This window comes from Paroedura picta, chromosome 8 (genome assembly GCF_049243985.1).
Source record: "Paroedura picta isolate Pp20150507F chromosome 8, Ppicta_v3.0, whole genome shotgun sequence".
NCBI lineage: Eukaryota > Metazoa > Chordata > Lepidosauria > Squamata > Gekkonidae > Paroedura > Paroedura picta.
In genome coordinates, this window is record NC_135376.1 from 87,759,040 (window position 1) to 87,783,789 (window position 24,750).

The 24,750-nt window shown below is 44.0% G+C and overlaps 1 protein-coding gene across 4 annotated transcripts in view; it reads right to left on the reverse strand.

Annotated features, from left to right (window-relative positions):
- The window catches only part of CTNNA3 (catenin alpha 3), a 1,001,628-nt gene that overhangs the window by 75,817 nt on the left and 901,061 nt on the right, over positions 1–24,750 (reverse strand). For all 4 annotated transcript variants that reach the window (XM_077350757.1, XM_077350756.1, XM_077350758.1 and 1 more), the window contains one exon: positions 852–1,033. In XM_077350757.1, the coding sequence (XP_077206872.1) occupies positions 852–1,033 (182 nt within the window). The remainder of the gene's footprint in view (positions 1–851; positions 1,034–24,750) is intronic.

Below are 24,750 nucleotides of genomic sequence, written 5' to 3' on the forward strand. Positions count from 1 at the left end.
AGGGACACTTAATAACAACAACAATAATGGTAATAGTAATAGTAATAGTAATAGTAAATCTAACTCTTAACAGCAAGATTTTATTTTCACTGGGTTACTTCTGTATTTAACAAACTTAAGAATAGGGTTGTGTGTGGCAGCATCCAAATCAGTTCTTCCAGGCCAATGCAGTAAGCGTCGCGCCATGTGGGGGGGGGACGCACGGGTGTCTGCGTGCGTGCCCTGAGATACGCACTGGTGCCCGCACCTTCCCCCCCACCCATGATGCGACACTCGCTGCGTCGTCCTTGAACAGCCGATTCGGACACCGCCACGCACAACCCTAAAGAACCTTGTCCTGGAAACAAGTTCCATTGAACAGACCCTGAGTAGCCCCTTTTTATTTATAATCCCCATTTATCTCTGGGACTCAAGGTGGATTATACAGAGTTATTCTAACGGCTCAATCCTGAACACTAGGTCTCACTATAAATAAGTCCTGCATTCAATGCCGCTTAATCGCAGGAAACTGTCTTTGAGATGGTCGCCTCATTTCTAGTTTTAAAAGAAGATCAACCAGATAAAATAAGCCCCAGCAAAAGAAAAGCAAAAGCAAAAGGACAAAGACAAACAACGCACGGCCTCTCCTTGGGGCAAGCATAGCACAAAAGGTTTAAACATTCCTCCTGGCGTTTCTGTATTTCACAGGGAATACGTCAGTTTTCAGTTCTATTAGTTTTGACAGTCACTTGTCACCTGTCATTACCAACTCTTTGTGTTACCCATTTGGAATGTGACAATCGCTTCTAGCTCTTTCAAATACATATTTTATATATATAATATATATATATATATAATTGCATCATGATTACCTTGTGAAGTCTGTCATCTCCATCATAATCACACACATCCGTTTAGCCAGAACAATGATATCGTTGCTTGTATCGTCCCAGATCTCAATCTCCGCGTCGAGCTTACTCTTCACTTTCTTGAAGTCGGCCACCTGTTCCGCTATCTTTTCTCTCTCAGCCTCCGGCAACTGAGTCATCTTGGCCTGCGTGCGAGAAAAATTTGGCTTGCAAAATGCCTGCCTTTGTCAAAGGTGTCCTTCCTTCTTGACAATGCAAGGGGACATTCACAAACACGATGTCAACCGGAAGCAACTGCTGAGATCTATCCCCAGACCTTTGCCAAAAGTTTTATATTTCTATAGCAAAATGCCCCTTGTAATGGGTGGTGGTATACAGGTGGTGGCACACAGGGACTGAGTATCCCAAGGGGACCAGAGATGGTAAAACAGATTTCTGCTGGCTCTGTGCATGAAGAATCACTGTTGCCCTTTAGAACAGTTTGTTTCAGTCGTTTGATCATGGAAAACCCCTGAAATAATTTTTCAGGCTTTGAGAAGCCCCAGAAATAATGGTGGCCAGCCATACCTCTCCGCCACACCCCCTAGAATATGTTAATAAACCAAAGGACACTGGGACACCTATATGGCAATACCAGATCGCTGAATCCAGCGTAGCAAGTAGACAGACAGAGTGTTCTATCTTCAATTATAATTTCATTGGTGAGTAGTGTTTTTTGATGATTCCCATGTGTTTCACTAAATGTGGCAGAGACTTGCCAGAAGCTGCCAGTTGATGCTGCAGAAGAGTGGGCACAAGGACAATGCTCAAGATGCAGCATACACGAGGGGGACGCATGGCAGGCTCATCCTGGTCTTATATAGGGTGTCATGGTCCAGCCTCTCCCCCCCCCATGGAGGAGCTTCCCACCCATGGTGTTATATAATGTTTACAGTGTAATTGCTTTATAAAACAATAAAGTTATGTTGGCCTGGGTTGGCAGGCTTTCTTGTACCACGGGGGGGGGGGGGGGGGTTGGCATTGGATGAAGCCTGTTTTGTGGGGAGTTCAGTCAGGGGCACCGAACTCCCCATGGCTAGGGGCCTCCATAAGAGGTACCTGGCTGCAAGCAGAGCCAACCAGCAGGCGAAGGCCAGTGGGCTCGCAGTGCCAGGTGAACTGGGGTGAGTTCAGAGGAGGTCTGCAGGTTGGAACATCACCCTTGGATGGGACCCAGTGACAAGGGGATCCATGTTCCCAGGGATGGAACCGGCTGGCTTCCAGGGCGCTGCTATGGTTGGGTTACCACATACACAGGCTCCCTCTCTCATGCTTGGCCAGCACACTGATATGCTAATAAGACTGTGGCCTTGTTTAAGTGCATGTTAACCTTAGCCCAGCATGCCCTCCTTCAAATCGAACAGCAGTCTATCAAGGGATTCATTCATTCATGATTGTATTTATTTGCCGCCACTACTGGGCCCTGCCGGCTTATGGCAGTTTACAATAAGTGACAGATACAAATACATAATCCTATACAATTGGTCTCCTGCAGTGCAATCCTGTGTAGAAGTACTCCAGTCTAACCTACTGAAGCCAACAGAATTAGATTTGTTGTGATTTTGTCGTGCTACTTCAGACCAAGGCGGCTACCCACTTGAATCTACTGAAGCCAGTGTGCTTAAACCGGAGCAACTCTGTATAGGATGTCACAGCAGTATTCTTGTAAGAACAACACCCCTAAATGCAGTATTTTACTTTTTCCTGACATTCACAAAGTAACGTTGGTCCTTTTTTAACCCAACCGCATGCTATGCTATTTTGGATAAGAATGTACCATAACAGTGCATTGAGAATGCATCATAACAGACATTGCACTGAAGCTTCATATGCAGATGGGTGCCTGAACCAATGTTTGGTTCATGGTGTAGGCTAGGGGTAGTCAACCTGTGGCCCTCCAGATGTTCATGGACTACAATTCCCATGAGCCCCTGCCAGCAAACGCTGGCAGGGGCTCATGGGAATTGTAGTCCACTAACATCTGGAGGGCCACAGGTTGACTACCCCTGGTGTAGGCAACAAAATAAATAATTAAAAATCTCCTCCAAATACGTATCCTGCCTCCCAATTAAGAGACGTTTAAGTTTCATACACAGGCTAAAACGACACTGTTCCAGTAGTGGCTTTTATGCCTGTGGCCTATTTCAGTTATTACAGGTGAGGAATGCGTAGGTCCCTGAGTGCATCGTGTGAGAGTGCCCTTGAAGGTCAGTAGTACATGATGGATTTTAGCTTCAGGGATTACATTACACCAGAATGTCCATCTCTCTCTCGCTCCATGAAGGCAAGTGTCTCTGTATGTTGTGATTTAAAGATCCACATGGATTAGGCCCAGTGTATTTCAAGAGTGCTATTGCTAGTTAAACCTCTTGACCTATTGAGGTCACCAGGTGATGCCATGGTTGTGTGCCTCTTTTGATGTGTGATCCTTTGCAATACTACAGTTATGGAAGTTGCTGTCTAGAGAAACATGCTAAACCCGATATCTTTCAATTTTTAGAAAGTTTCAATCAAATACTGCTACGATTGCAAACTGTTGACTGTGATCCTCCTCCTCCTGTTGGTTCATTGTAAAGCTATAATTTATTGTTGATTATTATTTCATACCACTTCAGTTTTAATCTGTAAGCCGCTTTTCCAGTTTTTATCTAATAAAAGCCGCTAGCCTCGCTCATTTTAGTGGAATAGACATAAATAACTTTCTGTGGGTTAAATTTTTAGCCCAAGCATATATTTCCCCTCTATTCTCTTATAAGCAGCTTATCTTTGTAACTAATATTTTAATGGCGGTGAGTACTTTGTTGAGTTTGGAAATTGTCATTTTCCTTGTTTATTATAAGCTGAATGTAGAATGTAGATTTCAGCATATGGAACAAAGAACAGGACCAGACACCAAGGCAGGCTGGTCATTCCCTTAGCCCAGGCTTTCTCAAGCAGGGTTTTGTGAAACCCTGGGGTTTCTTGATGGCCCTGGAAGGATTTCCCAAATGGGTGGGAGCTTATTATTATTTATCTTTCTAAAAATGTGTTCAACATTTATCAGGTGATATGGCCATATAGGGTCACGTTGACCCACCCACCCCCTCCCAAAATGGCCAATGATGGGCCTGGGTGGGGTGGGGCGGGGTGGGGCCCCAGGTGGGCATGTACACAGCTATGCTTCCTGACCATATTCTTCCTGATCAATCCACTTCTGGGGTTTCTCAAAGCCTCAAGAATGTTTCAGCCTAAAGAATGTTTACCTCAGTGGTTAAAAAAAAGTTGAGAAGGGCTGCTTGGGCCTCTTAAAAACAAAACACATTCATCTTTTCTTGATGCTATGAGGCAATAATCAGTTTCTGTCCATTAGCCAACCTGTGGTCCTCCATATGTCCATGGACTACAATTCCCATGAGATAAATACTGCCAGGGGCTCATGGGAATTGTAGTCCATGGACATCTGGAAGACCATAGATTGACTACCCCTGCATTCAGGGTAGAATTGTCTTTCTTCCCCCTTCAAGTAATATAGTTTAATTTCCAGAAATCTGGGACATCCCAGGAAGAGCAATCTAACCCCTTGTGTAATTCCGCAAGGATAAGTAAACACGTTGTTGAAACATAGTTGACAGGAGTCAAAGCCCGTATGATTAATAATAACAATACACTCTATTTTTGTATCCCGCCCTTCCTAAATACCTCAGGGTGGTTTAAAACAACATGGTTTAAAACAATCACATAATAATATCAAATATTAACATTAAAACATTTTATAACATATAGTAGCCATGCCTAATTTGAGCTGTGGGGGTGGAAGAAATTCAAGATATTTGGAGGGCAGATCTTCCTCTGTTTCAGCAGGGAGGCCAGTACTTCTTGATCGGTCTATTTGGGCCTCAACCATTGGGATGGTGGAACAGCCCACAAGGTCCTGATCTCTTTTGGCAGAGTGTTCCACCAGGCTGAGACCAAGACCGAGAAGGCCCTGACCCTCGTGGGGGCCATATATCTTCCTTTGGTCCAGGGATCCTAAGCAGATAAAGTGCTAAGCAGATAAACTGCTCTCAGGTTGCAGCAAGACCTATGAAGACACCTGCAAGGGAATTTCAAAACAAGTGAAAAGCAGAGGTAGTTGGCCTTGTTCTGCAGAGTCTTCCTTCCAAGTACCAACCCTGCTTAGCTTCTGAGATCTCATGCCACCTTCCCTCCTCACCCCAATGGTGCCATTAGTTAATCCCTTAGTTTTCCTTCTATCTAGCCTTATTCTTGGCAAATAAGACATAATGTTGGAGACAAAGCATCAGTTCAGACAAACCATGGTTAGTAGAAGAAGAGTTGGCTTTCATGCCCCACATTTCATTGCCAAAAGGAGTCTCAAAGCCACTTTCAATCACCTTCCCTTCCTCTCCCCACAACAAACATCCTGTGAGGTAGGTGGGGGCTGAAGGAGCTCTGACAGAAATGCTCTGTAAGAACAGCTCTAACAGAACTGTGATTAGCTCAAGGTTATCCAGCTAGCTGCATGTGGAGGAGTGGGGAATCAAACCCAGGTCTCAAGATTCGAGCTGCCGCTCTTAACTACTCCATCCAAGTGGCTCTCCATGAACTTTAGCTAGGTAGAATCCATCAAATTATGTTCCCCTTGGTTCATTAACCATAGTTAGGTTTAGCTGCAGTTTCATGTATCTGAAAACAGCCACCCTGGCTAAATCGTGGCTCTGACAATACTCTCTCTGGCTGTGGGGGGAATGAAAGGAAATGGACATTTTGATTATCTGTGAGCTGGATCATGAGCTAACAATCCAATCCTAGCTAAAATAAACCATGGTCTCGAGGTATGTCTGAAATAAATCAACCAGCAAAGATTCTCGCCCCTTATGTGGGACATACACATAAGGGGTGAGAATCCTTGCTCCCTGCCCCTCCTCCTCCCCCCACCTCCTTACCTGCTGGCTTGTCTGCTGGCAGGGGCGGGGCCAGCCCAGCATGATACAGCACTGTGGATCACTGGGCTGGGTCTGCCCCAGATATGCCTCTGAGGCTGCTCCTGCCCTCCAGAGAGTGCTGGCAGCCTCAGGAGACTGGTGGGGGTGTGGCCAGCCCAGCATGACACAGTGCTGTGCATCACTGTGCTGGCTTCACCCCCGCCAGTCTCCTGAGGTTGCTCCCCCTATCAAGAGGGTGGGAGTGGCCTTGGAAGTCTGGCAGCGGTGGCAACGATGGCAGAACAACGAGCTCACCTCAGTGCTATGGCACGGCTGCCACGGTCCATCTACTGGTGCAGTCCCTGGAGGCAAGACCACAGGTGTCATGTCTGTACACTTCCGTTGGAGGGAGCGCTCCAGCAGATGTTTCACATCAATAAGCCAATGGATTTCATGGGACTGTATTGGATGCAAACAGACTATATCTTGGGAAAGGATCTGATCACCCTACAATCCCCTGGTCTCCCACTAAAAGGAGCTACTAGAAATGTGGGGCCCTCCAGAATGGAGAAGAGGATGAAGCTGGCAACAGCGTGGATAAGGAGAAAATGGAAGACACTTGTTTGGGAGTATGTTCATTAACTCCATATCTCCTTGGATAAATGAATATTTCAGGTCTTTGCAGTTTTAGCTCACGCTGAAAAAATGGAGGACAGTCGACTCCCAGGTGTAGATAACAAACAGCTCCCATTCTTTACTACTACATAGATGGTTTTCATGTTTGATCTGTTCTTTTGGATAGCTGGGGAAATGGGACAGGGGGTAACTGATTGAGCTGTTTATGTTGGCAAACTGTCACAAATGACTCTCAGGGTGGAAAAGTGGTACTTTGGGGGATTTTGTTTTTTGGAACAGTTTTGTAATTAGAACGCTAATAAGAATCTCTCAGACTTTCTATTTAAAAAAATAAGCAGAGCCTAAAGAAGACTCAGTGTTGGAAATCTGGCTGTTTTGTCCAAATGAAGGCAGAAATGTTGAATTGGTTAGGAAATGTTTTCTGTGCAAACAGGCATCTGGAGGGTTCGTGGCCTTCCTCGCAAAATCTGGCGCTGTGGCCTGTGAAGCATGCATCCCAAACCCCAACAAGCCCTCTAGGAAAGGAGCACGTTGGTCTGGGTCAATCCTTCTAACTTCCTCCTGAGCACAGTGACTGGCTGCTCATGAATCAAACATGATAATCATACCCTGGGGATTGATCTCCATGGTAATCTCCCCGGCTGTCTAAATCACCGATACAAGAACTGTTGAGACGCAAGTAGAACAAGACTTTACTGTTAGATGACACTGGGCCTTACTCCCACGTACATCAAATTATTAAATTAAAACAGGAAATTTAGTTCTTTCATGCTTTCCCACAGACTTGGAGGGAGGGGAGATTTTCTCATTGCTTGCTGAGGCCGGCACTAGATGGTCAAACCGATCCGAAGAAAAGAGCATGTTAGCTGGCTCGCTTTCCCTCCGTGCAAAAAGCAGGAGATGCAATACAGTCCCAATTAAAGGGTTTATTCTTTTGAGGTCCAAGACCAGTCATAGAAAAAACATGCAGAATATAGAATATTTATATATTGGTAAAAACCCAGTCAGTAAAATATATAATCAACATTTTTGAGAGATCTTTATGTTTTAGTCAGGCTTCCTTGGGCAGTGCTGGGTTCTCCTTCTTTGGAAGTTCGTAAGCAGAAGCTAGACAGCATCTGAAAAATGCTGATTCTGTGAACAGGCAGATTGTGAGTGGGTGGGCAGAAGGGATTGGGTTGCTGCTTGGCTCTTGTGGCCCTTTCTTGCATGCCCAGGGAAATGCTGATGGCCACTTTGGGGTCAGAAGGCAAATTACCTCCAGACCTGACTGACCAGGGATGCTTGGGGGGGGGGTTGGGGGTAAGGACATGGAATTGAGGTCACTGTGGGTGGGCAGATAGTTGTGAATTCCCAGCATTCTGCAGGGGGTTTGACTAGGTGACCCTGGAGGTCCCTTCCAATACTATAATTCTATGGCAACACATCTTCTGTAATGTCTTGTTCTGGCCAGATGCAGATCAGAAAGTTAATATTGCCTTAGATATGTTCCATGGGGAAAAATAAAATCTGCCTTTCATCTCCAATTTGTAATCCCTGCTAAAACCAGTAGAACTGCCAACAGATCCCCCCTTTATTTGGGAAACTCTGATTTTGACAGTAACATTTATCCAGTGGAACCTACATAGATTAGATTATTTTATTTACGGTCAATGACCAGAATCAAAGTATGAATAAAACCACATCCATTGTTACGATATTTTAACATCCAGGACATACAGCAACAGAATATAAACAAAGCCACAAACATTATTACAGGATTTTGACAGCCAGATCGCTCAGTACCAACAGTAACCAAGGATTTCCGCACAATGTTGGCAATGTAGCAAAACTTCGCCACTATGTAAGAAATAAAATTAACTTTATCTGCCAGCAAGATGTTAATTAGATGATCCAGTGGAACCCACGTATCCATCAAACACCTTCTCAACATATAACTACCACACACAAACTGGTATCTCTTTTTCTTTTTTAGCACAGAAGCAATGTGAATTGCACGGAAGGCACAGAAAGCTACCTGCAAGTTAGTTGCCCTGGCTATGTGAATGAGATTGTGGAGAACCATTTGCATGAAGAATAGTGTACTATAGAATTTGAAAACTTGGGCTCTAACCCCCCCTCCCCAAGTCTAAATTAGTTGGGGGGTAGCTGAGATGAAAAATTCTCTGATGATTCTTTTGATCTTATTGACTGTTCTACACAGGAAGAGCAGGTTATAAAAATAAAGATTTATTTATTATTTTTATAATGACAAAAAGGCTGGTAGAACAGAATAGTTTGGGAGGGCACTTTTATAAAGGGAGTAAGTTTGCAGTCCATTCCACCATTTATTGTGTGCATGTTCTTTGTTTCATGGCATTGTCTGCTATTTTTCAAATTCCATTTTTGCATTGTTTAGGTCAGATTGTTCCCGATCCTTTTTTGTGTCTGTGCTCTTTGATTCTGATTTTTGTAACTCTAGTCCTGTTGTATTGTTTATTGAATGTTCCACACTATTTGACTGCACTGTTTGATACTGTCTTCGGAAGAAATGCTATAATAAACTAATAAATGGGTTGTAATAATTATTGAATCAACTGGGATCTAGGAGACACAACCAGTTCATGCAGTCCAGAAAATTTGGTTTTATCCTTCCCTTCCGCCAAGAAATTTGGAAACGCATATATTGTTCTCCCAACCTCATTTTAACCTCACAACAACCTTGAGATGTGGGTTAATCTGAAACTATGTTGCCAGCCAAGTCACTTGGCAAGTTTCACCCGATTCAATTTCAAAAACATCACAGCTTGTTTTTTTAAAAATGTAAGAGCAAATTTCGTTTGTTGTTAAGGCGCCACTGGACTCTCACTCTTCGGCTATTGCAATCAGACTAACACAGCTACCCATCTTTTTAAAAGGTAAGCAAGATCAGCTTGAGGCATTCAGGTGCATGGGTAGAAAAGGTCACCCTTCCCCCCATCTCCACGGTCCTCTTCAGCTGCTTTGGTGTAGTGGTTAGGAGTGCGGACTTCTAATCTGGCATGCCGGGTTCAATTCTGCGCTCCCCCACATGCAACCAGCTGGGTGACCTTGGGCTCGCCATGGCACTGATAAAACTGTTCTGACCGGGCAGTGATATCAGGGCTCTCTCAGCCTCACCCACCCCACAGGGTGTCTGTTGTGGGGAAAGGAATGGGAAGGCTAATGTAAGCCGCTTTGAGCCTCCTTTGGTTAGGGAAAAGCGGCATATAAGAACCAACTCTTCTTCTTCTTCTTTTTGAGGGGCACAGGGGCTGCTGGGAGGGAGGATAAGGTCCTAAATATGACTTCTGTGAGCATTCTCAGAAGTGTAGATCCAACCGAGGTTTCCAAGCATAATCATATTTTTCCTTTTAAAAGATCTGCTTTGTAGCAAACAGAAATCATAACATTTTTTTTCTCCACTCACCCCTCATAGTCTGTACGAAAATACATGTTAGAACCCCTTAATTTATAAAGAAAACTATAGGAAAGAGCAATTTTAGATTACATGGAAGAAGTTGTATTTGTCTATAATATTTGTTCTAACATATGTTTTTATTACAGGCTACAATTCACAGGTAGAGGAAAGTACCATATTTTTTCCTGCTTGATACAGAAAAGCACAGAGGAAGTTTCCCTAAGGAGAAATAAGAAATATGGTGACTTTGTTGCATGTGCTGGTTCCCTTGCTTTTTAAACAATTTTTAAGCAGTTTGGTTTGTCCTGTTTTATGGCCTTTGCCAGAGTCCACTTTTGTTATGTGTTATTTTAATCGCTATTTCTGGACATTAAAGCTCTGAGTCAATTTGTCCTTTTTCTACATGATGCACTGACTAAATGATGTATTAATTATATAGTTTCTGCCAAAGAGAGGATGTTGTGCATTTATTGACTCCTACAAACTCTTCAGCTTTTCTGTTTTCTTCATTCCCACTACTGATCCCGGTACTGGAAACCTTCATGGTTTTAATTTCCTGTCTTCATGTATTTCTGAGTGATTGAAAACATTATGGTTCCTTGTGATTCAACCATTTGGTGGGGCAACAGTATTTGGGTCTGCGAGTGACCCCCTTTTAGATTTACTGTGATAAGCCTTGTCCGCACAATGTATATGATTTGAGAACAAAGAGGTTTCAGCACTCAACAGTATTAAAACAGGGTTGCACGTGATGAACAGCAGTTACAGGTAAGTAAGTGGACTTCTGTACAGGTACATATGTGACTGTGATGACACAGGCTGGCCATGGAGAGGAGCTGGCAAACTGTGATAAATGATTTTACATTGCCCGGAGTGCAACTTCTCTCTTCTAGAGAAGGCTGATTTTGCACCCAAAAGTCATGTGACTTGAGAAGGGCAAGACTCCTCCCTCAGTTCTCCTTTCTGTGTCATGAAGTAACAAACATGAATAAGAAAAAACACAGTCCGCAGCAGGGAAAGGGGGAGGAATATGTACCTGCACAGAAGTCCACTCAATGAACAGCAGTTACAGGTAAGTGCAATCCTGTTTTTATCTTCGTGGATTCTGTGCAGTCCCACATGGGAGAATAGCAAGATCATTCACTGAGGTGGTGGGGGTGGACTGATCAATGGGGAATCGACTGCAGTGCAGCTTTTTTCATAGCCTTTTCAGAATCTATGTCCATAGCATAGTCCCACACAAAGATGGATCACGTTGCTGCAGTACAGGTGACCATCATCGTAACACCAGAGGCAAAGGCCACAGAAGAACCTTGGGCCCTCATAGAATGAGTGACAGCCACCAAACAGTCTTGGTTAGTAAGCTAACCTAATGGTTGTGATTACTCTCCTCAATATGGCCTGTACAGATACTACTCTCCCTTGGTATGGGCTTCATAGAATCAAAGAATCATAGAATAATAGAGTGGGAAGGGACCTCCTGGGTTATCTAGTCCAACCCCCTGCACGATGCAGGACACTCACAACCCTATCGCTCATCCACTGTAACCTGCCACCTCCTTGAACCTTCACAGAATCAGCCGTCAGATCGCTAACCAGCCTTTGTTTAAACATCTCCAAAGATGGAGAACCCACCACCTCCCGAGGAAACCTGTTCCACTGAGAAACCTCTCAGACTGTCAGGAACTTCTTCTAGATGTTTAGATGGAAGTTCTTTTGCATTAATTTCATCCCATTGGTTCTGGTTCATCTCTCTGGGGCAAGCGAGATCAACTCTGATCCATCCTCTATATGGCAGCCTTTTACATACTTGAAAATGGTTATCAGATCCCCTTTCAGTCATCTCCTTTCCAGGCTAAACAGACCAAGCTCCCCCAACCTTTCTTTATACATCTTGGTCTCCAAACCCCTCACCATCTTTGTTGCCCTCCTCTGGACATGCTCCAGTTTGTCAACATCCCTCTTCAACTGGGGTGCCCAAAACTGAACACAGTACTCCAAGTGAGGCCAAACCAGAGCATAGTAAAATGGTACCATCACCTCCCGTGATCTGGACACGATACTCCATTTGATACAGCCAAAATCCCATTTGCCTTTTTAGCCACCGAGTCACACTGCTGACATGTTCAATGTATGGTCTACTAAGACTCCTAGATCCTTTTCACACATACTATAGCCAAGACAAGTTTCCCCCATCCTATATTGGTGTAAATGGTTTTTCCTACCTAAATGCAAAACTTTACATTTGTCTCTATTGAATTTCATTTTATTCAGTTTAGCCCACTTCTCAAGCCTATCAAGATCATCCTGTATTCTGATTTGTCTTCTGTTGTGTTTGCTACCCCTCTCAGTTTAGTATCATCTGCAAATTTAATAAGTACCCCCTCTAATCCCTCATCCAAATCATTTATAAATATGTTGAACAACACAAGTCCCAAGACAGATTCCTGGGGAACTCCACTTGTCACTCTTCTCCAAGAGGATGCTGAGTCATTAACAAGCACCCTTTGGATACGATATGTCAACCACTATCGATCCACCTGACCGAATTAGGATCCATACCGCATTTTACCAACTTGTCAACAAAGATATCATGCGGAACCTTATCAAAAGCTTTATTGAAAGCCAGATAAACTATGTCCACAGCATTCCCCTGATCCAGCATGGTTGTCACTTTAGAAACAAAGAGATATCTATCCTTTCTGAAGGAACTTGTCCTGAGTAAAACAACACTGCCCTATGCACATCTAGGTTATATAACTTTGTCTCAGCCCCAGATGTGGGATCTGGAGACCACCTTGGGAAGGAAACCTATGCTAGGGTCCCTTATGCATGGAGTGCTAAACACCATTTTAATTCACTCCACCCTTTAAATCACTTGAAAAAAAACATTTGTCATTATGCAGGTTTGATAGTACTCACAGAACAAACGTCATATATTGTTCTGCGATTTGAGATGCTGAATCTTCTTAGTCCCTCCCTTGTAATTCAGTCTACTTTGTCATTGGCCATTCATAACTGTGAGAGGGAATGATATTGCTAGGCAACTAATGCCCACTATTAGCACTTCAATTCAAGCAAGTATCTTTAAGACAGAGAGATTTGTTCTGTAGAAATCAAGCTCTGCTTTCTGGGGAAAATCACTCTAAAGTGAGCAATTACAAGCAAAGAGATCTATTATGGGCAATGGGAGACTGAATCAAATTGCATGTTCACATGATCACTGACACTGGAGGAAGCAGAAATCAGCAGCAGGCACCTTGAGCCCCCCCCCCCAACACTATCAGAGCTTTGTAGTTTCAAGAGCGTTCCACTGGGTAATACCACAGGGTAATTTCTACTCATTTACACAGGAATACGGCTTGGTTGCCAGGGCAAAGGGCATGTTCATGTGATCGCTGACAAAGGCAAAGCACTCGAGCTCCCATTGGTAGGTGAAGGACTGCAAGCAGAAAAGCAGAGGAGACAAAAACACACTGACATTTACGCATCACAAAAGGAGCATCCTCAGCGCTATGATAAGGGACAAGTCAGTGAAAAGCAAGTTTCAGAAGCCTCGGTGATAACACGCTGAAGTGATGCCGGGCAGTGTTTGCAATGCATAACAAAAATGACACAATGGGTTAAAATCATTTTTACAGCTTGCCAGCTCCTCTCCATGGCCAGCATACATCATCACAGTCCCATGTGGGACTGCACAGAATCCACAAAGATGAACTTTCAAGCACAGCAAATAGGAACTGGGTCATATTGGGATAATAGGTTAGCCTAAGGGAGCAGCCCAGGAAATCCCTTCACTAGAGATGGGATCCTGGGTCAGTCCTAGTTATTATCCCTTTGACCGTTTATGCACTGGGAACTTCACTGCCCCAGCTCCTGTGCAGAAGCACAAATCAGGGGCGGACAACATGCACCAGGCCAAATGCTCCCCCATGTGGATGCAGGAAGAGGTGGGACAACCGGTCATGACTAAAACCTCAGCCTGCAGCCTGGCATGAAACCTACAGTGCATAAACGGTCTTTGTGTTGGTTTAGGTAAGGGCTTGGGTAAGCAGTAAGAGGGAGGGCTTGGGTAGGAAGAGTTAGGGTGGGGATAATAGCACAGTTAATGGTTTTGGTAGGGTTTATAGGGGGCAGACAGTTCCACTTCCTGGGGAACACGCCAGGGGATCAGAAGACTGAAGGAAGGGCCCAACTGGGGTTAGGGATCCCAATGATCTTGGGCCAAGGGAGATATCGCAGTGGAAGGAGGTTGGACAAGAAAAGGGCGGGGAGATATAATGGTCCAATAAGGGTTTAACTGAATGCATCTGCTAAGGTCTTCACTGGAACACATTGGAGGCAGCTACACTGGCTAGTAGTTGCATTCCAGATCAGGTTCAAGGTTTTGGTGTTAACCATTAAGACAAACCACAGTCTGGGCTCCACATACCTGAGGTACCTCCTATCACCTTATGTCCCCTGTAGGACTTTGAATTCAGCAGTCTGGGCTCCACATACCTGAGGTACCTCCTATCACCTTATGTCCCCTGTAGGACTTTGAATTCAGCAGTGGTCCATGCTGGTGGTCCATGGCCTATGAAAAGTATGCCTAGCCTTGATCAGGGCCATGGTCTTTGCAGTCCGGGTGGAATGACCTCCGGGAAGAGCTAAGGGCCCTGGTGGAGCTTTTGCAGTTCAACATGCCCTGCAAGATGGAGCTCTTCCACCATTCATTTGGTTGAGGCCAGGTTGCAATAAGATTGAGGGCCCATCTTCAGTTTGGCCAGGACATCAGACTCTCCTTCTATTACATCTTCTCTCCTGAGTCACAGTATGTGGGAATTGTCAAACTGATAGGGGTGGGGTGGTGGTGGAAGGTTTAGTCTGCCATCAGATGTTTTAAGTTGAGGATGGTATATTTATATTTTATTGTGAGGGTTTTAACGTAACCCGCTGCAAGCCAGCTTGCTGGGAACGGCAGGTAATAAATCTAATAAATAATAATAAAAACAATAATAATGCCTGTTATGAGCACTACAAGATTCTGACAAAGAATTGCTGTACAGAAATTCAAGGGTTTAGGAAAGAACAAATAAATAGGCTATTCCCCAGAGAATTCTGGGAACGTGAGGTAGAAGATAAGAAGGAAGCCAAATAAATTTTCCTAAAAATTATCTCAGTTTACTGTCACCAGATGTCTATTTGTGTTTTAAAGAGCTGGGAAAGTGTATTTTGAAGCCCTTCAGTCTTCAAGCAAGTCAGAGATTTATGTCATGATGTTTCTTACATCTTTCATATTTTGGCCTAATCCAAACGGAGGGTCATTTCCTCCTTTAAGTGTGGTGTGAGGCAGTTTTCAGGCTTCTCTTAAACATTAGAAAGTTCCACAGCTGTTTGCCAGCCACTGCTTAGTCTCTCCTGGCCATTTCAATGATTTGTGTTGAACGGACAAGCTGCCTGACCTTCTCTCTCAGTTTGAAACTCCATTTTCTTTTCTCAAACAGTTAATATATGACTTTTCTGGCTACTGTTGGCTACTGTATGCCAAAAAATGAAAGAGGATGCATTTAATCATGCCTTAGAAGAGTGGATTTTTTATACCCCACTTTTCCTTACCTGAAGGAGCCTCAACACAGCTTACAATCACCTTCCCTTCCCTCTCCCCATAACAGGCACCTTGTGAGGTGGGTGGGATGGAGCAAGCTGTACAAGAGCCCAAGGTCACTCAGAAGGCAGCATGTGGAGGAGCAGGGAACCAAACCTGGCTCTCCAGATTAGAAGCTGTCACTCCTAACCATGACACCAAGCTGTCTTAATGTTGCAGAAGTGCATCCTTTTAAAATGAAATGTTATGAAACAATTTCAGAAAGTGTCACCTCAATGTATCTTACATTTCAGTTGCATAAAAAGTCTGAAGGCAGGGAAGGAAAGCTGGGAACATTTAGAGACAACTGGATGAGGGTCAGGGTTGAGGATTAGTTTCCCATCTGCTTGCAGGTTATAAACTATGGCATGATCAGAGATACAAGCCAAAGGGCTAACCCTGAGCGAGCTGGTTCAGAACTAGACCAGGACCTATTCTGAACACAATCGATAATGCGCTTTAGAAGTAGATTTCCCTGTTCCACACAGGAAAATCCAGCTGCCAAAGCACACTGAAAGTGCATTATCTTAACACAGCCTGCGGCACCGCGGGCGCCGTGGACTAAATAAAACGGTAAGGTCTTGGGAGGCGGGATGTGTCCGAGATGAGGAAGGGTGCCGATTGGCCCCTTCCTCCGGACAGACTATTGGAGGGACCAATTGGCAGCCGCGAAGCACCTACCGATTGGTCCCTCCAATTCCCCGCCGGAGCAACTCCTGTTGCTTCTTTGCCGGTGGCCTGATGCGGCGAGAGGTGCTTTGCGCCTCTCACCACGTCAGGCCGCTGCCCAAGGGAGCCCCCGGCAGCTGTGCTCCGCGTGACTGCCGGGGGCTCCCATGCCTAGCGCCCGCTGTATTTTATGTACAGCAGGCTTGATTACTAGTCCTATATGTGCAGAATGGGCCCAGGACATGGTGGAATTGTAATACTTCTTTCTGTTTTCTGATTACTTATTTAAATTATATATTGCTATTTGGGGACCAAAGTGGGACAACATCATTGAAATAAAGGTAAGTGGCAAATAAATAAATAACAGATTTATGACCCCCACAGGAAATAAATGAAATTTCAGCAAGCTAAGAACAGTAAGCAAAAAAGGGAAAACTCAAACTCCCCCCCCCTTTCTTTTTTCCTCTTTCCTATTGATGGGTGTTTTAAGAAAATTATTAATGGGGATTAAACTAGAATGCTTGAGTCTTTGCTATCTGAACTCAGTTGCTATCAGGACCTCAAAGCAACATTGACCACCAACCCAATAATCTTTTTCCCTTTCCTCAACTCACCCAGATGTCCTTTCTCCATCTGTTCTCTGCCAATCCCTAACTTTATTTTCATTAACTGGTTGCAGGGATTTTAGGGAACCCAAGATATCAGCTGGGTTTTTATGCAAGATCTGTACAAGCACAGGCATTATTGATTTCTATAGTGGGGAGATCTCCACTGGCTGAGAGGACTGGAAAAAAAGACAGATCCAGAAGCAAGAGTAATAAGACATATTTTTCTAGATTCAAGTTCAGTAGCACCTTAGGCTGCAATACAGGGAGGGGGAATTTAAGCTTCTGAGAGTAAAGGTTTTGATAGAGGGAGCTTTGACTCAGGGTTCGTGGGAATTGTAATCCATGGACATCTGGAGAGCCACAGTCTGGACATCCCTGCTCTAAAGATTATCTCCCCAATATCTTGTTGGGCCTCCAAGGTGCTACTGAACTCAGATCTTCTGAAGACCAACCTGGGTCCTCTCCTGAAATGACAGGGTGCAGGGATTCTTCATCCTGAATTATCCTCTGCAGTTCTCACACACACACACACACACACACACACACACACACACACACACACACACACACACACACACACACACACACACACATATATATATATATATATATATATATATATATATATATATATATAAATATGGACTTCTAAACTGTATGTTTTAATATGTCCTTATGTGCCCTAAGCCAATCGGGAAGGGCGGGCAATAAAATAAAGATGATGATGATTAAAATTGATATGTATAGTTACTAGCTGCGTGCAAATTATTCTCTTTGCAGAATGCACATGAATCCACACCGCCTTGTTAACCTCTCTTTTATATCTCCTGTGATCTTGGAAACCAGCCTGGTCTCCCTGAGACGTCTGCTTTTTTCTTTTTCTTGCATTCCAATTTCAATACTACATAACCCCCTCCTGTAATCATGTCATCTTTCATTCACTGATCGTGTCCGTGTGGTCTTGAACGCTGAGTTAACGTGGTCCACAAGGAGGAGATCTTTCTGACTGCATCTCTTCTTGACTTTCTTTTTAATAGGAGCCAAACTCTGAAGTGAGTGAAGGGAATATTTCTCAGGGGGCCTGGCTCGCTGACAAAAACATGCTCCAAAAAGGCAGACAAATTCTTTATGAAAGAAATCATGATTCTGGCAAAAGGGCAAGCGGGGTCAGAACTGGCTGTTACACTCAAGGACAGCTGGGCAGCTTGAACGCCGCAAAGTGCATGTCAATGCAGTTTCAAAGTGGAACAATATCAAGAGAGCGAAGGAGATGGAAAAGCGGGAGCTCCTGTGAAATCCATGGCATGCCTCTTTTTGCAGAACGGTCACGTAACTGGGAGGGCTGTCAAAGTTAGACAAAGAGTTTGCCTGCAAAATCTTTATTTTAAAGATGGGATAACTGGTTGGCTCTCATGGGCAACACAAATCACAATAAAAACAACTTTATATTTAGATCCCACCCTTTTTGGTTGACCCAGGGCAAGTAACAGCAAGACATCTGCAATTCAATTTTACACTGCTAAAAAGTTTTTTGAAAATCTTAAATTTTAAAATCTTAAAAATCTGAAAAGGCCAAAGCTGAGAGTGAGCTAAGATTGGCCAGGAAAGCCCATTGTAACAAGAAAAGGAGGCAATAGGCCCACTGTTGGGTGCAGATGGACAAACTCTAACGGAGGATGCAGAGAAAGCAGAAAGGCTCAGCGCCTATTTTACATCTGTTTTTTTCCCACAGGTCAAAGGGTTGAGGCACATCTAGAGATGGCAGTAGCCAAGGGATAGTATCTGGGTGAGTTCAAATCCCCTGGGCCGGATGAAATACACCCGAGAGTGCTCAAAGAACTTTCCAGAAAACTTGCAGTACCCTAGTCCATCATTTTCGGGACCTCTTTAAGGACTGATGATGTCCCAGAGGACTGGAAGAGAGCAAACGTTATTCCGATCTTCAAAAAAGGGAGGAAGGATGACCCGGGAAACTACAGACCAGTGAGTCTGACCTCTGTTGTGGGGAAGATAATGGAGGAGATATTAAAGGGAGAGATCTGCAAACATCCGGAGGACAATTGGATCCAAGGAAGTCAGCATGGATTTGTCTCCAACAGGTCCTGTCAGACCAACCTGGTTTCCTTTTTTGACCAAGTAACAGGTTTGCTGGATCATGGAAATTCGGTTGATGTTGTTTACTTGGATTTTAGTAAAGCTTTTTATAAGGTTCCCCATGATGTTCTGATGGATACATTGAAGGACTGCAATCTGGATTTTCAGATAGTTAGGTGGATAGGGAATTGGTTAGAGAACCGCACTCAAAGAGTTGTTGTCAATGGTGTTTCATTAGACTGGAGGGTGGTGAGTAGTGGGGTACGTCAGGGCTTGGTGCTCGGTCTGGTACTTTTTAACATATTTATTAATGATCTAGATGAGGGGGTGGAAGGCCTACTCATCAACTTTGCAGATGACACCAAATTGGGAGGACTGGCAAATACTCCGGAAGATAGAGACAGAGTTCGACAAGATCTGAACACAATGGAAAAATGGGAAAATGAGAACAAGTTGCAATTTAATTAAGATAAATGTAAAGTTCTGCATCTGGGTCAGAAAAATGAAAAGCATGACTACTGGATAAGGGATACGATTCTAGGTAACACTGTGTGTGAACGGGACCTTGGGGTACTTGTGGATTGTAAGCTAAACATGAGCAGGCAGTGTGATGCAGTGGTAAAAAAGGCAAATGCCATTTTGGGCTGTATCAATAGGGGCATCACATCAAAATCACAGATGTCATAGTCCCATTGTATACAGCACTGGTCAAACCACACCTGGAGTACTGTGTGCAGTTCTGGAGGCCTCACTTCAAGAAGGACGTAGATAAAATTGAAAGGGTACAGAAGAGAGTGACGAAGATGATCTGGGGCCAAGGGACCAAGCCCTATGAAGATAGGTTGAGGGACTTGGGAATGTTCAGCCTGGAGAAAAGGAGGTTGAGAGGGGACATGATAGCCCTCTTTAAGTATTTGAAAGGTTGTCACTTGGAGGAGGGCAGGATGCTGTTCCCGTTGGCAACAGAGGAAAGGACACGCAGTAATGGGTTTAAACTACAAGTACAACGATATAGGCTAGATATCAGGGGGAAAAAATTCACAGTCATAGGTGGAATAGGCTGCCAAGGAGGTGGTGAGCTCCCCCTCACTGGCAGTCTTCAAGCAAAGGTTGGATACACACTTTTCTTGGATGCTTTGGGCTGATCCTGTGATGAGCAGGGCTTTGGACTAGATGGCCTGTATGCCCCCTTCCAACTCTGATTCTGTGATTCTGTGATTCTGTAAATTAAGACTGTATTATTTTATTTATAATCTTAACCTACCTTCCTGGCATGGCTTAACATGGCTTAAGGAATGTTATATTCAACACCGTCCTTTCTGCCCACCCTTCTTTTGCTTTTTCATTTCAGTTAGGTTTCTCAATCCAACTCCTGGGTTTTGGATACCCTGCTTAGTTTTGCAGGACACCTCAGAAGAACCATATTAGAGGGACAATAAGGATATCATAGGACAAACAACAATTCTCAAAAATACTTTGGGATTTGAACTGGGTTCACACTAAACCAAGCTGTGTCTGTTTTCTTTTTTAAAGGAAAACAGATGTTGCCAAGCCAAATTCTAAGTTGGATGGGGGTGGAGATGGCACCCATTGTGACTGTGCAAATACATGATTAAAAGCAGTGACATAGGGAGAGTGTATGATGGAACATGGGTACTGGACACCATGCACTAAGCTAGGGACAGGGAGAGGGAACTGTAGTGAACTTGTAACTGAGAATCTTGTACCATTACAGGGTATAAGCACTACAGGGGCAGAGCTGTTTTTTGCCACCCCATTTTTCTCTAACCCATGGACTCTCACTGAATTGTCTTCCCTTCCTCTCCCCACAAAAGACATAATGTGAGGTAGAGAGAGCTCTGGGAGAACTTTGACTGGCCCAAGGTCACCCACCTGGCTGCATATGGAGGAGTGGGGAATCAAACCCAGTTCTCCAGACTAGAAGCCCCTGTTCTTAATCACTACACCAAGCTGTCTCTATAGGCCAGCCTTTATCAACTTTTTTATCATTGAGAAACCCATGAAACATTCTTCAGGTTTCAAGCAACACCAGAAGTTACACAATCATGCAGAACATGGCTGGAAAGCATCGCTGTGTCCTTCCTTTTCCTGCCCCCTCCAGGCCCATTTGGGGGTGGGTGGGTCAACATGACCATATATGGTCAACTCACCCGATAAATTTTTCTACATTAAAAAAATATGATATCATGATGTCCATTCAGTCGTGTCCAACTCTCAGCGATTCTATAGGAAAGTTCTTTTTCACCATATGTTTCTGTCAATGACTGCTTCTTTTAGTTGGTTCATGGTCCTCCCTGTATCAACTTTGATCATGCCGAGCCAGTGGATCCCACCCATTTAGGAAACCTTTCCAGGGCTGTCAAGAAACCCCAGAGTTTCCGGAAACCATGGTTAAGAAAGCTTGGTGTAGACCATGACCATAACTGAGAGACAAAATCGGTTAGGCAAAGTATACCCTTAGAAACAGAGTACTGTAAAACAGAAAGGACCAAGGTGGCTGTCCTTCTTTAAATTGTTATAAAAGTGATTCCCGCCCCCTAATATGTTAGTGCGATTTAACAGATTTCATTTATTTCCCAATGTGGACAGACTTTTATGTCACCATGGGATGTTTATGCAGTTACTCCTGTTGGCGCATAACCTATAATTCATGGAGCACAATAAGCCTGCCTTTCATTTGGAAAGTATTTTGAGGAAATCCTTGGTCTCTTTTGCATCTAAGAAGGATGTGACAGTGGCAATTTGAAAGCATAACTCAGACGCAGAAGGGCAGCTGTGCTGGCTTAATTGCCTAGTGTTTAATACCACAGCATTTGGTTATTCTTGTAGAAAATCATCTTTTGCGCAGTCATCTCATTTCCACACAGTGGATTTTAAGAGCTGCTGAAATCCAAGCATAGTTAAACCCTGGGGAATAAAGTGGTTTGGGTTTTAGAGGGTTCCTTAAAAGAATACAGATCTATATTTCCAGTGTGCGTCAGATTATTGTGAACAACCTTGATGACTGCTTTTGTCCTGTCAGCATTAATCCAGGTCAATAAACAAAGAGATGGGGTAAACTAGTACGACCTGATGCAGCATGACCAGCATTCATTTTGGTCTGGTAATGTACAACTTGCCCCTCTGTCACTTTGGGAAGGATTGGGTCCCTGTGGTTGCTCTTTTATCTGAGCAGCAGCTGCCCAAAAGCAGTGCAAAAGGACTCTCTTCTGCAATCATTTGACCAGGTTGGACACGTTCCCAATTTTATTTCATGTCCAGCAGCAGGGGAAGTTCTCATACAGCAGATGAGTTGATCCAAACAAACATCATCTGAGTGATAATCCTCAAGAACTTCCACAAGTAGCCCAGGAAAGCACATTATAGTATGCATAGATCACAGGTGATGGCCAATTGGATTCTAGTAAAGCTGCCACTGTTCGTCCAAACAGATTCACCTGCTGTCTAATATCTCCTTTTATTTTTCTTCATATTTAAGAGTGAATTCTCCACTAAGGAAGGGAGTAGAGTTGTCTTTCTTTTGCTATGGGTAAAGATAAGAGGAGCCTGCTGTTCTCTAGGAATTTATTGTTAATTAAATTTGAGGAACTAGACTCCTTCGAATCTGCTGCTCGCTACCATCCAAAAAATCCTGATATATTTGAGAATTATTGAATAGGTTCAAAAACAGTGGAAAGGCTGTTTGTCTGGCTTCGACTGCAGTCCCTTTGAGGTTTAAAAGGACTACAAAAGACAGCCCAAGGATCACCTGTGTTGGTGAGATGCAGACTGTTCCTGCCAGCTTGAACTGAGGCTGATTTCTCTCGCAGCCCAGTTTAAACTGGGCTGCAAAAGAAGACAGCCCCTGGACCTCCTGTCTTATAATCAGAAAGGTATGTCAGTTCTAGTCTTCCTTGTGGTGTTTCATGCTAGATACAAAAATCTCATTACTCTTGCTGATGCTGTTCACAACCTCGTACCGATTGGTTTACTATGGGTGACAGATGGCTTCCAGTTCTGCCCTTCAGACACCATGAGCCCAATCCCTGATCCTAGGTAATGTGTACAAACCTCTAGAGCTTCCAGCCAATAAGAGGCATTGGAGCCTCTGTGACAGGAGGGAGAAAAGCAGTTTGCTGCTCATATAGGGTTTAACCAGGTTATGATCTGCACTTACTTTTTTTTTTCACTGTAAACCTTCCGAATTCTGGATGATTTGAACTCATATCTACAGCCTTCCTTTTTCTCGATTTGAAACAGAGGTCACCATTCTGCATTTGCATTGTCCTTCCCACTTAATTGGGGGGGGGGGAGTCAGGTAAAGCTCCAGCCAGCACTGAAGGGGCACAAGGCTTTATTTCCTGCCTTTTGATTCCCCACAATACAGTCAGGAGAGGCAAGTGGAGCATGAGGCTGCTTGTTTATCTTTCTTTTCCTGCAAGATCGGGGTGGGCGGGGTGCAGATGGTATTGGGCCTCAACCAAATGCATGGTGGAAGGGCTCCTTTTTGCAGGCCCTGTGGAACTGTGGGAGTTCAGGCAGGGCCCTGATCTCTTCAGGGAGCTCATTCCCGGGGCCAGGAGGACAGAGGAAACTCTGGCTCTAGTTGAGGTCCGACATGCTTCTTTGGGGCCAGGGATCACCAGCCAGTTGGAAGTGACAGAGCATAAAGCTCGGGGGGGGGGTGCAGTGAGGCAGTCTCTGGGCCCAGTCCATGTATGGTCTTAAATATGATTACCAAAACCTTAAGTTTAATCCAGAATTCAACTGGGAGCCACTGCCGTTGTTGGAGAGCAAGCCAGATGTAGGACCTCCACACTATTCCTGTGAGGATCCTGGCTGCGGCATTCTGGACCAGTTGCAGTTTCTGGATCAAGGTTAAGGGGAGACCTGCATAGAGCAAGTTGCAGAAATCTAGTCTAGAGATGGCTGTTGCATGCATCACTGTAGGGCAAAGTAGGGTGCTAGTAGTTTGGCTTGGTGTAGATGGCAGAAAGCCAGTTGTGCTATTTTGTGACCTGTGCCACCAAAGAGGCATCACAGATCATGTCCAGATTCCTGGTGGAGTAAGCCTGTGATAGCCATATATGTTGGGCAGATACACTTCCTCTCTTGGACCCTTCTTGCCCAGCCATAGGATCTCCATCTTCGAAGGGTTGAGCTTCAGGTGACTCTGCTTGAGCCACCTCCTCACTGCTTCCAGACATCTGCCTGAGATCTGAGAAAAGGGTAATTTTAGGGAAACTTATTTGTCCTATGTGGTCTACCCATCCCAGATGGAATCTCTTTCCACTTCCTTTATCTTTAAGAGAAGGTTTGCATCTGATCATTTAAAGATTATGCAGCTGCCAAATGGAATTAAATTTGCTATGGGAAGTATTTTAAAAAACTCACATGAACATCCATATTTTATTCAGTAACTAGCATCTAATTCCACAAGTAACCCTGTAGTCCAGTTCTGTACCAAGTGAATGCTAAACTGGTGATGGTTTTATGCAGTGTTTTCCATGGAAACCATTCCAACAGTGATTTCTATTAGTCTTTGTATCTTCCTGTCTTCTTTGTTCTCAAAGCCCTTTGTATATTTTAATGGAGTACTGTAGGATGCATGCAAGGTAGATGATGTGAACTTCAGCTTTCTCAGTGGTTTTGATCTTATAGGTATTCTAGAGCTTTGTTAGTGGGGATATAAATTTAATTTACCAGACTTTCAGATTGTTTTCCATGGAAGCAAAAGCCTAAGTAAGGCTTTTATAACCTAGGAAATAATTACCTCATTTCCCAATGATTAGTATTAATTCAAGGTAACTTCACTTATCAGAAGGGGTAAAATGACTGGGAAATTTTATTTGCATTCATAAACAAAACCGTTTGACTACTTGGGATGACCACTGGTTTATGGATTAGC